The sequence below is a fragment of the Chaetura pelagica genome, unplaced genomic scaffold (assembly GCF_000747805.2).
Source record: "Chaetura pelagica isolate M959 unplaced genomic scaffold, ChaPel_1.0 scaffold65, whole genome shotgun sequence".
NCBI classification, from domain to species: Eukaryota; Metazoa; Chordata; class Aves; order Apodiformes; family Apodidae; genus Chaetura; species Chaetura pelagica.
The window spans coordinates 4092726-4109181 of record NW_009953386.1 but is presented as its reverse complement, the minus strand read 5'-3'; the positions used below and the strand labels follow the sequence as shown (position 1 = coordinate 4109181).

Sequence of the window (16456 nt, the reverse complement as noted above, 5' to 3'; positions counted from 1 at the left end):
TCGTCTGGGGTTCTACAGGGCACAGCGTGAACTGAGAGGCACAGTGGGTAGTGATTCAACCAGTGAGGGAGTTTTGCTTGTAGGGGTGCCATAAAGGGGGGCAGGATGTGCAGAGACTTAGGCTGAGATGTTGAAAGTAGCAGGAGAGTAAGAACAGTGTGATAACATGAGCAGGGAAGGAACGGGGTCATCAGCAGGTGGTCTCAGATGAGGCAGATTAGACAAAATCCTCAAAATAAGTTTTTTTTCTTCAGTATCCTTGCCTCTTATTGAGCATCTACACTTTCATGATCCTCATTTTCCCATAGATGAGTGGAGATTCTAAATTTAAAAATGAATTAACAGTAGCAATTAGCAGATCATAGAATCATAGAATCATAGAATCTTAGGGGCTGGAAGGGACCTCGAGAGATCATCTAGTCCAACCCCCCTGCCAGAGCAGGGTCACCTAGAGTACATCACACAGGAACTCATCCAGGTGGGTTTTGAATGTCTCCAGTGAGGGAGACTCCACAACCTCCCTGGGCAGCCTGTTCCAGTGCTCTGTCACTCTCACAGTAAAAAAATTTTTTCGGATATTCACCTTGAACTTCCTATGCTCCAATTTGCATCCATTACCCCGTGTCCTATCACTGGTCATCACTGAGAAAAGCCTAACTCCGTCCCCCTGACACTCACCCCTTACATATTTGTAAACATTGATGAGGTCACCCCTCAGTCTCCTTTTCTCCAAGCTAAAGAGACCCAGCTCCCTCAGCCTTTCCTCATAAGGGAGATGTTCCACTCCCTTAATCATCTTCGTAGCTAATCATCTTCGTAGATCATGGTATTAAATGGGGAAAAACAACTTCAGCTGTAGAATCAAGTGAGAGCAAGATGTTCCTGTATCTATAGTTTGAGAAATCTCAAGGAGAGCAAGTTGTTTCTTTTGTCTTCTGCTCATCACAAAAGATAAACCTGCGTTCCACAAAACAAATCATGAATCTAGAAAGGTGGCAGCAGTATCTTCTTCACTGCTCTCATTATCTTTCCAGAGCAGAGACGTGTAGCAGGGGAAGTCCAAAAAGGGGTAGCTAAGCCTTTTCAGTTTGTGGTATAAAGGAAGGAAACAAGGGCTTTGGGACATCTCTCTTGAATGACAGGGAGAACTAAAGCAAAAAACAGACAAGCACAACTGGATATAATGCTGTTAATGGAAACATGCTGTTAGTGGCAACAAATGTTGTTAGTGGAAAACCCTAGAAAAGGGAGGCGAGTGGTCTGGAACTTGGGAGTTGATGGACCTGTAGAAAAGGAGGCAGTGGTCAACAGAGTTTGTGGATAAGGGGAAGAAAGGCCAGGGTGGCAGTTTGGGCCAAACTGGGGGTCAGGTTTTACTACTGGCTTAAACTAAGCATGTGCAGCCATTCCACTGACTCCTGCTTTGGATGAAATTGGCTCTGTTAAAAAAAGTTGTAAAAAATTGTCATCCTTTTCTCCTCACCTCTTTTTCTGCTTTGAGCACACTGTGGGATTTCGCTTTCTTGTGGTTGTATGGTGATCTTGGGCAATCTGTGCGTGGTCATGCAGTTGTCCTCTGAGAGTGTGACAGAGTTTTAAAGGACAAGATGAAGGCTCACTGAAAACAGGAAGGAGACCAGAAGGAGAAATCTGAGGAATGTGAAATGGAACTGAATAAGGAGCAACAGATAGGAGCTGAAGTCCAGCTCTTAGTGAAAAAATAAGTGCCAGAAGTCTCCGAGGTTGGGTCCTGGTGTGGGCAATATATTTTTGGGTTTGTTTTAATTTGTTTTGGTGTGGGTTTTTTTACTGTGCTCCTAAACTGGAGTTTAAAGGTTGTACTAGGAAATAGTACAAGATTAACTATCACTGTCACCTTGCTAAAGATTTTTTTCCCTTGTTCCTCATTTCCTTCTCAGACTTATGTAGTCAGGAAGAGCTGACTGCTAAAGAGAAAATGACATCTCTAGAAAAAGGTGGGTGGTTTACATGATATCCAAGCAGACTGGAGTAAAAGTAATTTAACTTGAATTCTAAGGACCAGAGTTACACTGTGTGCTGGGATCCATTCATTTAAACATATTCCCTTTATGTAGCTCTTGGGAAGCAGTCATGTGACTTCAGTATTGCAGAGAAAACCAGAGCTGCCTGGATGGAATAGTTATTGAATGTAGTTTTCTAAGCCAGCTTTGCATTGAAAAACAAGTTTGTCACTGGTATGGGCATCTGTCCGTACACTTGTCTGTCAGTCCTCAAGTATTTAGAACTTAGTCCTCAAGTATTTTGGTACTGATTCAGCCAGCTTGCAAGCAGGGCAGTATAATGGTGCTACTGCAGCATTTTTTAAAATTAATTATTTTGCTAAAGGACACAGGTTCACATAAACTGCCTGCAGGATGAGAGGAAAAAAGCAGTATGTGTAGCTGTGTTCCAAGAAACTTTATTGCCTTCATCTGTTCTGAGTAAAATGCTACAATAATATTCTATACTTGGTGAACTTAAACAATGGATTTCAGTATTCATGCATACTAGGGAATTAAGAGCAGAATGCAGCATTACTGGGAATACTGGAGTCTATTGAGAAATGAAACAGACTTGAATTGTTGGCTTTTCTTAAACCTTCTCTTAGAGAACTAAAACATGTAGGGAGTACTTGAATGTCTGCTAAACTTCTTAAGCTGTTAGTAGCTTTCTAGCAAATATCTGCTTTTCATTTAATGATTGCTTATGAAATGAGACTGATTCTGTCAGCTTCCAAAACCTGATTCTGCTTTCAAACCTATGAGTAATATTGTCAAGAATTTTCTCTTTACTAGCTCTTTTTCATGTCTGCATCTAACCTTGTATGGCAACAGGAAGTTAGGATTAATACAACTCAAATCTCTGTTTTGCATTATCAGTGTTAATGAGCAGCACACAACTTGAGTAAGGACTTTTATAATTTATGCTTTGTAATTGCTGCTGTAAAGAGCTATTTTATGTGTGCAGTGTGCAATTAAAAGGTAACTGAAGTATAGAATTAAAATGAAGATTTACAGTGAGGCTATAATGAAGTGAAGGGTGATAAAACTTTCCTTCTGCTGTGTCTCAGTTTTAGTTGATGATGCCTCTTCACCCATCCGAGGACCTGGAGATGGCATGGAAACAGAGCAGACAGCTGACTCAGTGGAAGCAATCACTGGAGCCAACACTACAAACCCTCATACCCACCACAGCCCACATAAAAAGACAGTCTCTTCCTTGAGTCCCGGAGTTCTGCAGCTTGGGAAAGTACATGCTGATAAATCTGTGGAGATCGAAGCTGTTCGTATATTAGTCCCCAAAGCTGCTATCACCCATGTTGTTCCAACTAAAAACACTAAGGTAGCTAAATCAGGGGGACTTAAAGGAGACCCATTCCATCAGTCCGATGGAGCCACAGATCCCAGAAAAGAACAGATAGAGCTAAAAAATGAAATTGAAAAGCTAAAGAATTCAGAAAAGCGGTTGTTACAGGATAAAGAAGGTCTCTCTAATCAGCTGCGTGTACAGACAGAGGTAAGAAATGAAAGGTGTTTTATCTTATACAGCTGAGCTGCTTTGGTTTATGTAAGCAGTCTGTGGATATGACCTAAGAGGACTGCTGGGACACTGTAGCCTTGAAACAGACAGTTTCCCTTTTGAACCCATCAGCTAAGATACGGAGTACAAGTACATCTAAGTAATCCGGGGCTGCTCCTCTGACAACAGATTAAAGCATTAAAGGCTTCAAGCTGGGAAAAATATGTTGGTGCCCTGCAGGGAAATGGTTCTTTCCTTCTTTCATGAGGAAAAATTTTGCTCCTCAACTTAACTACCAAGTGAAAAATGTTATGCCATGGAAGGAGTGACTACAGTTTTCTGCATAATATAATCTGTGGTTGTCTTGTCTAATACTTTGTTATTTTACTGATTAGGATTTGAATACTACTGAAAGTTTGTGTTTCTTGTAGTAGGTTTTCATTCTTCCTGTTTGGCGTTTGTTAGAATTTAAACAAGAATGTGCTAAACATTCACTGGTCTCAAATGTTTATGTTCACTGGAGTGGATTGTGAGGCTTTAATATACTGGGCATTGGATTTGTCCCATTCTGGAAAGAGAGGCAATTTATTGTTAGGCGTTTGCAATAACTTGCACTGCAGAAGTAAAAGGTGTTTGGTTCTATATTGATAATTGCAAGACAGTCTGATCTGACTCTAGGTGAACCGGGAGCTGAAGAAGTTGCTTGTTGCTTCTGTTGGGGATGATCTGCAGTACCACTTTGAACGGATGGCTCGTGAGAAAAATCAGCTGATCCTAGAAAACGAAGTCCTGGGCCGGAATATATCTCAGTTGTCTGAGCAGCTGGAGCGCATGTCGATACAGTGCGATGTGTGGCGAAGCAAATTCCTAGCAAGCAGGTATTGCCTCTTACAGAGCTTCTCCTTCAGTGTCTTATCACATAAGCCCATTTCAACACCTGGGAGCAAGGACAGCCCCAACAGCCATACTGACACCTACTATGAAATTTGTTACACAGAAAAGGTACAGAGAAAGTAAGTTACTTGTAAATCCCTATCCCCCAGTATGATATAATCACCAGTTTGTGAAGAAGTGGATTTGGTGAAGAATTCCACTTATGGTGACTGGGAAGGGCAGCTCAGTATGGAAGACACAGTAGGGGCACCTTATCTCAAACACCAATTGTGTTAGTACTTAGAACCCTACTGTCACTTCTGTAACCACAGAATAATGGGTAGCAAAAGTCAGAAGCAGATCTTAAGAGCCTTAATGTGAGAATCTCATTTGACAATGGATTAGACTTTTAACTTGCTGTGTGTGGTTGTCTTACCAGCTATGTAAATAGTGTTTTAGGATGCTTGGATGTAACTAACTAAATTTTAACTATGATGCTTAATTCATATTATAAAAAAGCCTTCCTCCTTGAAGGGAAGAGTTACAGTGTCCTCCCTTGAATTTGATGGTCTTAAGAAGTTTCCACATACTGAGTGGATGTAAGCACTTGTGATAGTCCTAGCTAGGCCAGTCCTTAGATATCCTAATTGAACCTGTTTTCTTGGCATTAACAGAAGTTGTGAGAACAGGGAGCAGCTTCTGGGAGAGGCAGTGTGGCAATGTACTTAGAGTAACACCCTTCCATACTGTAACATTCTGGTTTGTTGAAATCTCGGATTTCTACCTGATTGTTGTTTAAATGTAATTATGTTTTTTTGCATTTACAGTATCTCAGGTGTTTGAAATATCTGCTAGAGGGGTCTGTGCCAAGTCCCATGGTGTAGCAAAATATTACAAAAGTGATCTTATTTGTAGCTCTTAAATACTCCTTCGGATATATATATGACATCTAGCTATTGTCTCAAAGAAGGGCAAATAGGTGAATAAAGTCTGTAGCCATAGCTGTTATCTTTGGAGACATTAAAAGATGTGATTACTGCATGCTTGTGAGAACTGTTAGTAAAACAACAGGTATTTAGCTTTTTCTCTCTCACCATCCTTGTCCACCATGTTCCCGGGGCATTTTAAAATGTCTGTTATTAGATTTGCATTAAGTGACATAAAATGGTTTAATCTCAGTATATCAGAACATAATCCTACACTGTAGTAGGACAAAGGTGACTTTTCAAGTGCTCACTTACACTACTGATGGGAGGTTTCTCTTGCAGGGTTATGGCTGATGAGCTAACCAATACCAGAGCAATTCTTCAGCGTCAAACCAGGGATGCACAAAGCGCAATCCAGGACTTGCTGAATGAACACGATCAGTTCCGTCAGGAGATGATTGACACACAGAAGTATGATTTTTCTAATCCGGGCTACATCTGTGCAAACTTTTCATTTCTGTCAGCTTATTCTAGGCCTGAGAAGAATCAAATAACTTTCCCCTGTTCCAGTGATAATCAACAAAAATCAATTATGCTGATGAATAGGATGGTCACTTCTCAGTCTCTGAGCTGAAAGAACCAAAGTAGCATTAATTCTTTCTTCATTCCCCGAGGTGTGAGGTCTTAGGAGTAATATACTGTAGAACTGACATCCCTCATATCCTCAGGCTTTCTCTATTTAATCACTTACTTTCTTGACTTCAGGTCTCCTCTGTATCTTTCAAAACATACAAATTCTTCTACCTGCATTGGCTTTTCCTGGTAGGTGTCAAATAAGTTTTACCAGTACTAAAATACTGTGTTGGGGAGGCCTTGCCTTGGAGAATAGCCTCCTAGTTTTTAAACACTTCAAACTCCCTTTTTTTTGGTTACCATTTGGCTTGTACACTTAGTCTTAGGAAGAAACAATTCCTCTGAAGTGTCCTGATGGTACAGAGTAAAAAAAAAACCCACTAATCATGCTTTTTAAATTTTCCTTTCTGCATAGGCTGCTGGAAGAGCTGATGGTTTCTCTTCAATGGGGGAGACAACAGACATACTATCCTAGTTCCCAGCCATACACTACAACAGAGCTAGCAGCTGTGAATTGTAAGCTAGCCAAAGCTGTAAGCTCACATCTTCTTGGAAATGTGGGCACTAGCAGTCCAAAAAAGACTTCAACAGCTGTGGAGTTCTGCAATACCCCTGCTGAGAAGATGGCTGAAATGGTAAGAACTTTTCATATATCTCTGTCAGTACCATCCTCTTCCTAGAAAGAAGCACTTTGCTTTAAGGACTTAATACTTTGTCTTTTTTTTTTTTAAACTATATGCAGGTGAAACATGCTGAATAGAGCTGTTTTCTCTCCTTAAAAAAAAAGACCAACTCTTCCTCCCCCCCAACAAAAAAAATCCACAAAAAATAAGCCACAGGAATAAAACAAAAAGCCCAACAAACAAATCAAAACTAGAAGAATAAGCAGAACAACATAAATAATATGATGATACATACTGTTTCCTTCCCTGTCCCTAGCACCAAAAATAACTGGGTCAAAATTTGTTTAGAGTTGGTGTGTCAGGAAGAAGCCAACTGAAAATACTTTGAGTTTAAAAACAAAGTGGGAGAAGAAACCTAGTTCAGGTAGGAATATGTCATAACACTTCAGCAGTAGCTTCTGTTGCCTTAAAAATCAGTTCTGTTGAAAGTGGGTGGAAAACACAGAGAGAAGCTATATTATTATCTTTGAAGCTAAGACTTCCTTGCGGGAAGCTTGGTGTTTAAATAGCAAACTAGAGTAACAGTTTAGTCTAGAAGCAGTTGAATAATGTTTGAGCAGCAGGAGGTTGATGGTGCCTAATTATCTGTGTTGCCTAGTTTTGCTCAACTCTACTAAATTATTATTTTTTTAATTCTCAATAAATAAATGGTTTCTGATGGACATTAATTTATAATCAGTACTTAATGTCTTTATATTGAGGGTCTGGATAGATGGCTACTTAGTTTTCAACTTGAAAAACCTTGCTTTTGAGCAGAAATCCTTCTTAGTTGTTCACAGATAAACTCCATTAAACTTTATGGATATGATTTTATTCTCAACTTTCCCATCCTTAGGTGCTGCGTGTGCTGGATCCAGCTGCATGTACAGAAACATCAACAGAAGTTTGTTTTTCTGAGACTACTCCATCCTTCCTTTCCACAAAGAATATTGGAAGGTTTCACCCGTATACAAGATATGAAGATGTAACTTTCAATTGTTGCAATCACTGTCAAGGAGAGCTGATAGGTGTTTAAAAACACAGGCAATACAACCGTACCTGCAGTCTTTCTGAAGGCTTACAGTAGTTGATGTTTATCAGGCTTCCCTTTTTCCTATTTCTTTCCATAATGGGTGGGTTTAATGTTGGAAATTATGCACTTAGTGCTCTTCTGCCTCTTGAAGTTAGGGACTGACAAGATTTCCCTAGCCTCTGGGATACTTCTACTACTTTTCAGTCTGGAAAGCTACTTCTTTTCTTCTACAAAGGCAAGACCAAAAAATATTATTCTGTTCCAATTTGTAGAGTATAGAGATAGATGACCTTGACTATTTAAGGTTTTCTGTCTTAATAGCAAATTTAAATTAATTTGTCTGTAGAGGGAGACAAAAGCCTAAATATACCAAAGTTAAGTGAAGTGCTGATAGGTTATGTTTAAAAAAAAAAAGGCAAGATGGTCAGCTTCATGCTTTTTTAAAAAAAAAATCTTAGCCAAGGTGATGAACTGTCCTCCGAGTTCAGCCTTTTAAATTTAGTATTAAAAAGGAGTATGTGCAATGAGTCTTCATAGCTGTAAGTTCTGAAAGTAAGAGCATATGCAGCGTTGCAGCCCTCCTGGCAAGAAGGGGAAAGAGTTTACATGAACTCTGGATATAATATTTAAATAGTAACAGGTTTAAAATAGATTCTGGAAAACGGTGCAATGTGAGATTATTTGTGTTTCCATAAAGCTAAAAGAATGGGCTTTTCTTTCAGCTTCTAGAGTGAAGCTGTTGTGTAGCTGATCCTCAGCAGAGACCAATACACCTCCTTTAGCACACAGTGTTGAAACCTGACCTAGCATTGGAACTCAGCCCTTGCCCAACGTCTTCCTGGGTGCTAAGGAAAGCTGAAGATAAGCACCAAGTTTGTAAAAGCACTGGTATCAAACTATTTTTTTACTTGAGTGATTTTATAATCTTGATACAGGTTCAAAGCAGATAATCTGCTAAACCCAAAGAAGCCTGTTTATGTTGCTAATGTGAAGAGGAAAGGTAGGAGGATGCAAATACGTATTTTAATTTTTTTGTTTAATCCCCAGATTTATTATATGTAGCTGTCTAGTTTGCAGAAAGAGTTTAAGTGGTTGGTTTGACCCAGTCTTCCTTTGAATCTCCTGCCATGAACAGAATACGTAAGTTCTTGCTGTTTCTGGCCATGCTTTGGTTTGCATGAAGAAAACAACAATAAACTTTGCTTGCTTTCAAGTCACAGCTTTGGATTTAATGTAGCTGCATTTCTGGCCTTGCTTTCTGTGCAGCATAAAAAGAACTGTATAACACTGGACTGTAAAATCCTTCACTTTATTGGTGTGAGGTAATGAGCCAAGAAGCACTTCTTTTGTAGCTTACTACAATTAGGGAGGTACTGCAAACCTTTGCAAACGTTCCCCCTGCATTTGCTTGCCAGAGGCAAGAAGTATTTCTTGCCCTTGGTGACAGGGGAAGGTGCATGTTTTTCATTATCGTGTGAAATTTTCATTTCACATCCATATCCTTTATCACTGCTGGTAAAAGCTTCCACGCAGCACCTTCCAGTCAAACACCAGTCCTACTTCAATGCGCCTGTAACTATCTCCAAAATGGTAAGATAAAAATAATGACAAATTTGCTTTGCATCTACTACACTTCCATCACTTACAGTACTTTCAGAAAACACTTTGACTGTGGAAAATTATAATAATGCTGGATCATGAACTGTGTTGGGAACATAGCTGGACCGAATGTTCTTCATCTTCCACTATGATTTCATGAGTTATCTTTGCATGTTCCCTGACAAGTTAGAAATTTAGCTGGGTAAGGTGATACAGATTATTATCATTAATTTAGCAAATCTGGATATATATACAAGGAATCCAGCTTCCTTCATATTGGTAGAGGTTACAATTCACACAACTTTTTAATTTCATGGAATAGAAAATACTGAATACAATTCATGTCAATAAGTTTCAAAAACTGTTGCACGTCACATGCATGTTAGCATTCCAGTAGTTTTCCATTTCCACTTTCCCTGAACTAACAGTCCTCTGGTCCAGCCAGAATTAACAGCTGGTCAACGATCAGTAGAAAGTGGTACAAGAAACAGCATTTTCCAACAACATAACACCTTGTACAGTATCCATCACAAGCAGCAGCAAACACCAATACTACTCCAGCAAAAACTGAACATTTTACATAATAGCCTGCATCCAGGAATTCATGTTGGAGTTGAGAATAAAGTGCCTTTTAAAGACAAGAATGTGTATTTGCAAAGCTTGTTTAGATTTTTAAAACCAAGAAGATCCCTGAGTTATACATAAAAGCAGGCTTTTCAATAAAATAATAAATAAATAGTTGGTAAAATCATTGTCATGAACAGGAATCATCAAGCTTGCTTGAAATCTTTAAAAACTCCACAAAAAGTCAGCAGCTTTAAAGAGCAAAACTCACATGATAAAAATTAAGAGGGTTGCCACCAAGAACTCTGGTTACATCAAACTTTCAACTGTAATGGTCTGTGAAGCGAAAGGCTTTAGCCTCTGAATTAATGCACTGGATGTTCTGCATCTGTTTTGCTCTTCTGGCTTCTAATCTAAGCTGCCTTAGTCTTTCTTTAGCAGCTAGTTCTTCTGCTCGTTTTTCTTCTCGCTTTCTTTTTAGCCATCTGTGGAGAGAGGAGGAGGATCAGAAGTACTAACAGTTGCAATTGAAAGTTTTATGTCATCCATTCAAAGAGAGCTGCCCCCATTGAACTAGAGTCACCTTGTTCTGTAGGATGAAGCTTGGTGTCATGGCTGAGCCAGTCTGACAGCCTGCCACTCCCAAATATCAGAGGTATTACTTTTCCACCCCAATTCTTCTGCTTCTTGCACCCACCTTTACCTCCTACCTTTTATTGAGCTGATCCAACTCATGGACTTTAGAGGAAAAAGTAATTTCATTCAATTGACTATCTGCTTGTTTAATTAACTGATTCAACTCAATCCTGTTCCAGAACAGGCAAAAAGGGGTAGGGGAGAAGGATCTCCCTTTTTCAGCAGAAACAATTCACTATTTTCTGCTCAGGTTCTATAATTTCACAACAGTGAACAAAAAAACCTAAGGAATTGATATATTTTTTTGCTAGGATATAAGTTTATGAGGGTATATTCATACAAACAAAAAACCTGCAAAACCCAGCCAACATGGATAAGGACTTCAGCAGTAAAGACATACTATGAAATTACTACAGTCTAAAGCTGATAGACTAAAAAATTTTCAAATGTGGTTCCCTAGGAATGACCCTACTCACTCTTTAAAGGCTCTGTTGCATTCCTCTGTTCTTGGAAATAAGGCAATTTCCTCAGTTTGGCGTCTCAAAATTTCTATCTGTTTTTCTTTCAAGTGTTCTTGGTGCTTTTTTTTAAGCCACAACTTGAAGGCTTCTTCTGGATTCCTGTCCCTCTCCTATTTAAAAATAAATAAATATACACACAAGGCTTATCATTAAATGACCTCTATATTAATTATAATAATTAGTTGAACTCTGCTGGCATCTCCCATCCACAAAACATCCTTTATAGGTAAACTAGAGCACATGCTAATCTGGCATGGAATATATGTATGTATGAGCAAGTGTTCAAAGCAGTATGCTTTTAAAAGTACTGAATTTAGCTTTTCAAATCCATCTCTGCAAGACACAGGAACTTGAGAACAGAGCACCTGAATCTTCAGGTCACATGCATTAACTTCTTGCCAATGAGTTCTGATAGGAAGTAATACACTTCACAGGGTTTTCTGGCTGCTTGTTCACAGCAGGGTTCAATCAAGTCATTCCCCTGATAAAAAGGAGCATTACTCCATCTCCTGTCATTTTATAGCTATTAAAAGTTCATACATGTGGCTCCTAGGACACAAGCTGCCCTGCCAAGCAGAAGAACCCTAAATGCACAAGTCAATCTAACTCTTCTCTGAAAACTGTAGCAAAAATGTTTCCTATCACTGTGGATTTTCATACCCTTAGCCAAGAACAGAGGCTCAGCATTTGGTTTTCTTATCTAACCAGAGCACTAGAGATCCCAGTCCTACGTAAGGGAGATCTTACTTGGCTGTTCAAGTCTTCTAGTTCCTTTGCACGACGAATTCGCTTTTCTTCTTGCATTTGTTCTTTCTTCTTCTGTAACCAAGCTTTAAAAACCATTTCATTCTCTCTTCTCTTCTGCTCTTCTTGTTCCCTTTTCCTTTCTTCTTCCTTGAATGGAATTAAGAGTAAATAAACTTAGGTTTTTAAGAGAATCATCTTAAGCTCCAAAGCCCTTCATTGGCATAATACACAATAAATAAGCCATTTGAATTATGGGACAAACACACAAAAATAATGATGAAACAGAATTATTCAAAGACTACATCATAGTTGATACTACTTTTAGAAAGAAGTGAGTCTGAGCACTTCTGTTGTTCATGTTACATTTGGATCATTTCAGTCTAACCATTTTTGTGATTATCTCAATTTCCATGATACAAATCAACTCACAGACATTTCAACAGCAACAGACAAAGACTTTTAAAATTAAACAAGTACAATAGCTCTGATTGGCTTAAAATCAGTTTAAACTGATGCATTTTAAAAATGAATGCAGCTCTCAGTCTTGAGGGACCACTAAACCCTGAAGGATATTTAGCTACCATGGGACTGCAGGGACTACCTTAAAAATAAGGATTTTTACCTGGACATGAAGTTGCAATGTATTTACTTAAGGAGTATTAACAGCATAACACTTTTTGCAAGTTCATAAAATGAACTGATTTTTTAAAAATTGAGGAAAGTTTTTTCTTTAAATAATTAATCACATTTTAGCTAACAATGAGTATCAACAAGGAGAAGAAAGGTTTTCAAACAAACCTTCAGAAAGCTGACCAGGACATTTTCCCAGGTTTTTACTCTGACACAAAGCTACAATCCCCACTCGTTTCAACGCTCAGAGAAATCTGTTCTTCTGAACAGATGATGTTCCTCCCACCTACACAGAAATCTGAGACTATCCTCCCAATTTACAATATGTAATTTACCAAAACGAAAGAAACCCCACTGAAATGAAGCAGAGGGATTCCAGTAATATCAAGAAATGTTTCATGCCTGTGAAATCCATCATGGAAGAGCTCCATTCAAGATGAAGAAAGCAAGCAGTACATTCTTACCTTTTCATAAGTCAGCCAACAGAGGAAGAAATTTAGCACACACTGTTGGGAAAACAGCCTTCCTTATCTCCACCACACTACTGTTTACTTTAAATACATAGAGTGTGATGTCAAGAGATCTAGTCTTGTGTGTACAAAGAAAACACATCAGTAACTTGAGATTTCACACCCCTCATTACTGAAATAAGCCTCTGCAAATTTCACAAATAAAGCAAGCTAGACCCATTTCTACAAATAGACATCAACTTTTGAAGTTACTTAGCCAGCTTACTTAGAACATCACGGCACAGAAAACTGGTAGATGCTTCATGCTCTTTTTATAGAGCGACATACACAGTAAGTTAACTTTTTGTAGTTGTACCATCATAATGCAAAGAGAAGAAAAAAGTTTAAGTTTCAAAAATCTTTGCTAAAGATTTCTGGAGTTCCTGTTACATCTGTCAGAGGCTGACTCTCTTTTTCCAAATAAGGAGGGGTTTTTTTCCCAGTAATACATAAGACACAGATTTGATTTTCTAAAATAGCATGATGATCAATGTGGCCTCTTGTTGCCTCTTTACCTCTTTCCTCAGTTTCTCCTTCCTTTGTTCTAATTGCTTCCGCAATTCTTTTTGTCTGGGGGAGAGACAGTAAGTGGAGCTTCTCACAGACACATTTGCTGATTGCACCCTCTGTGAAACCTTCCGTTTTCCCAGACCTCTTGCAGCGGTGATAGCAGAATTTGGACGACGCTTAGGGTTAGATGGAGGCTTAGGGAAATAAACACAGTCTTCCGCATTAAGAAAAAAAGAATGTGCTCCTGGTCTTACTGGAGGTCCTTCCTTCATTTGAGAGACAGTGCCAAAAGGATCGTGGTGTGAAGATTTTGGAGATACATGTTGAGTTTCAATATCAGTAAAAGAAACACTTATTGGGGGCAAAAAGCCCTGGCTTTCAATATCACGTAAACTTAAAAGTTCAAACTTCCCATCTTTTTCTACTAGGATTTTACCATCCCTGTTTTCCTCATCCTTGCCAGCATGTGGTGAAAGCAAAGTGCTTTCCTGTCCTATTTTATTAGAAATCTGCAACTGTGATAGCCTATTTGAAACATCATCTCCTCTTGCAAAGTCAGTTTTACACGCTTCAGCATCTTCTAGAGGAGGAACTTCAAGATCCACTAACTTATCCTTAAATTTTAATTTCCGTTCTCTGTTCTGATTCACAGGAGCCTGATTCTCCAGCAGTTTGTTGGCTTCTTCAATTTTTTCCAAGATGTAACGCTTGATTTCTTCATCCTCTTCCTCATACAGTTCCTGCTGGTTTTCCAGCTTGGATTCCTGGATTGAGCTCTCACTATCAGTATCAGATACATGGTCCCCGTGTTTAATATCAGACCTGGCTTCCACACTTTCATCATCGGAGGGTCTAACTTTCACATCTTCATCTGCCTCTGAAAGCTGATCTGGGTTTTCTTCCATTTCATCATTGTCTTCCTCAAAGTTATCCTCAACTTTGAAAATTTGTGCTTTGATATCCTCTTCCTCTTTTTCAAGATTCTAAAAAGAAAATTAAAATAAACTAATCTGTTCTCCCAACAAAGAGCAGTATCAGAGAAACAGAAAAGAAAGAGTGAAAAGAGAAGAGCAGCACTAACTACTCTAATTCTAAAACAGGCTGTCAAACAGTGCATGTCATAACTAACAGCTCTTTTGGCACTAATAACTTGCAGTTTCTCCATGTCCACATCTCCACAAAGGTTATCTATAACTGTGACTTGTGCAGTGAAGTGATCAGTAACAGCATAAAAACACAACAATGTGTGTTGCACAAACCCTTAAAGGAACCCAGAAGAACTTTTGAAACAAAAATACTACTTGCAATGAACACTGAATTTTTTAAGGCAATTACAACCGAACTAACCAGTTCACTTAATTATTTTTCACTATAACTCCAAATAACCTTCCTTGTTAAAATTCACTGAATATACCTACACATTTCAAACCATACTGAATGTTGTGCTTATGATTCTGAGTATTACTCAATTTTGTCTTCTAAATAAGACAACTAGCACTTTATTTAACAAATACCTTGCTTTCACCAATGTTTTCTTTTTCTTCTTCATTAATTTCCCATTCAAGGTCTTTTTCAAAGTCATCCTCATATTCTCCACTTTCTGTTAAATCACCAGTATCTGCTGAATCTCCTTGGTCTTGCTTTTCACTCATTTTGGTGATGTGTTAGTTATGCTATATAAAGGAGAGGAAAATAATTGTGTAAAAACTCTGCACCAATACAGAAACACACAAATACAGAACACTGGTATCTCTTATGTCACCCACATCAAGCTGGTGGCCAGTATCAATACAACCACGGTAGACAGCGCCACAGCACTTCAGAACTAAGGACCACTAACAGTTTATAAATATGACTGGTGTTGGCATTCCAGCTCCAACTGCTTGGGGAAGATCTGAGTCAAAACAAACCGAGGTGAATTACTAAGTGTCTTGCAGTGAGTCTCTGACAGTGTCAAGACTAGAATTTATGATCTTGTGTTAGTCCCATCCTTTAGCAAAGAGATCACTGGTTTATGTTTATGAAAAGAACTACCAGCTTTCACTGCTCCCAGATGTGTTTTACATTGTTTTGTATCTGCCTGACCCACTTTCCTTTAAAGAAATCTTGTTTAAAGACACATTGTGAAGATGAGGGATGCGCAAGTCCCAGAAGATCCATGCCATAGCTTACAATAGATCAAATTATCAAAAAGCTTCCCAAAATGACATATTAAAATGAGAAGCTGTTCATTGGACTCTTGACAGGAACCTTCTGCTAAGGTGACTGAACATTTACAAGCAGCTAGCTTTCAAACCTTATCACCTCCACTAGTATTAGGGGTAAAGAAAGTCACACAGACACAAACTGAGACACTGGGAAAAGGATTCAGTTCTGGTTTGAAGTTCTGAGGAGGACATCAACGGGGAATACTCAGTAGCCAGTTAATCAGGCTGGAAATAGTCATACTGATGACAAAATAGAAGATGAGCTGCTACAAGGACTGAATCTTTTAAACCATCTTTGGACAGTATGGCACACGGGTGCCAACAGCTCCTGAAGGACTGCTTAAATGCCAGTGCTCGGGGTTCCAAGCTCACTGCTTGCCACCCCTCAGCTCAGCTCACTCAGCTGAAGGCATCTGTCTTCATCTAAAGTCACAAAAAGGTTAAAGATAAGTGGAGAAACCTGTCAGCCTAGACAGCTGACTCTGCTCCTTTAACAGCTTTAGCCACTCATCATTCCTTCCCCCACCTCTTTACTACTGTTTGCAAAAGCAACACAAAAGAAGGGAATGCTTATTATTCAAAAGCTCCTACTCTCTTTGTGCCCTCTGCACTAGTCTGGAAGATGCCACGTCTAAGAGTCTCTCAGGTAGGACAAATCTGTGTCGTTTACACCACTCTGTAAGATCCTGATAAGGGCATTAGCATATGGCATCACAATACAGGATACGGATACGGTGAGGTACCTGGAGAAGAGCTTCAGCTGGAGATCGGCAGGCGGTCCCTACAGCAGACCCCGCCGCCGGGGAGCTGCCCGGCAGACAGGGCGTCACCCCCATCACTCCCGCAACCCAAGCAGCGCGGGGCCC

At 39.2% G+C, this 16456-nt stretch overlaps 2 protein-coding genes across 3 annotated transcripts; one reads left to right on the top strand and one right to left on the bottom strand.

Moving 5' to 3' along the window:
• The first annotated feature begins 1927 nt into the window (after positions 1-1927).
• Positions 1928-7875, top strand: BLZF1 (basic leucine zipper nuclear factor 1). Its single transcript, XM_009998249.1, has 6 exons — positions 1928-1976; positions 3098-3537; positions 4219-4418; positions 5682-5810; positions 6388-6607; positions 7491-7875. The coding sequence occupies exons 1-6, from the start codon at positions 1958-1960 to the stop codon at positions 7668-7670; spliced, it is 1188 nt and encodes a 395-aa protein (XP_009996551.1). The 5' UTR covers positions 1928-1957; the 3' UTR covers positions 7671-7875.
• Positions 7876-10152: 2277 nt separating this feature from the next.
• On the bottom strand, positions 10153-15035 carry CCDC181 (coiled-coil domain containing 181). Of its 2 annotated transcripts, none has more exons than XM_009998247.1 (5): positions 14898-15035; positions 13389-14366; positions 11735-11881; positions 10943-11097; positions 10153-10315 (listed from the first exon to the last, which is right to left on the bottom strand). In XM_009998247.1, exons 1-5 carry the CDS (start codon positions 15033-15035, stop codon positions 10153-10155), a joined length of 1581 nt encoding a protein of 526 aa, XP_009996549.1. The 2 variants fall into 2 exon arrangements, with proteins under 2 accessions (XP_009996549.1, XP_009996550.1); XM_009998248.1 differs by having other exon boundaries at positions 13389-14315.
• Positions 15036-16456: the final 1421 nt, after the last annotated feature.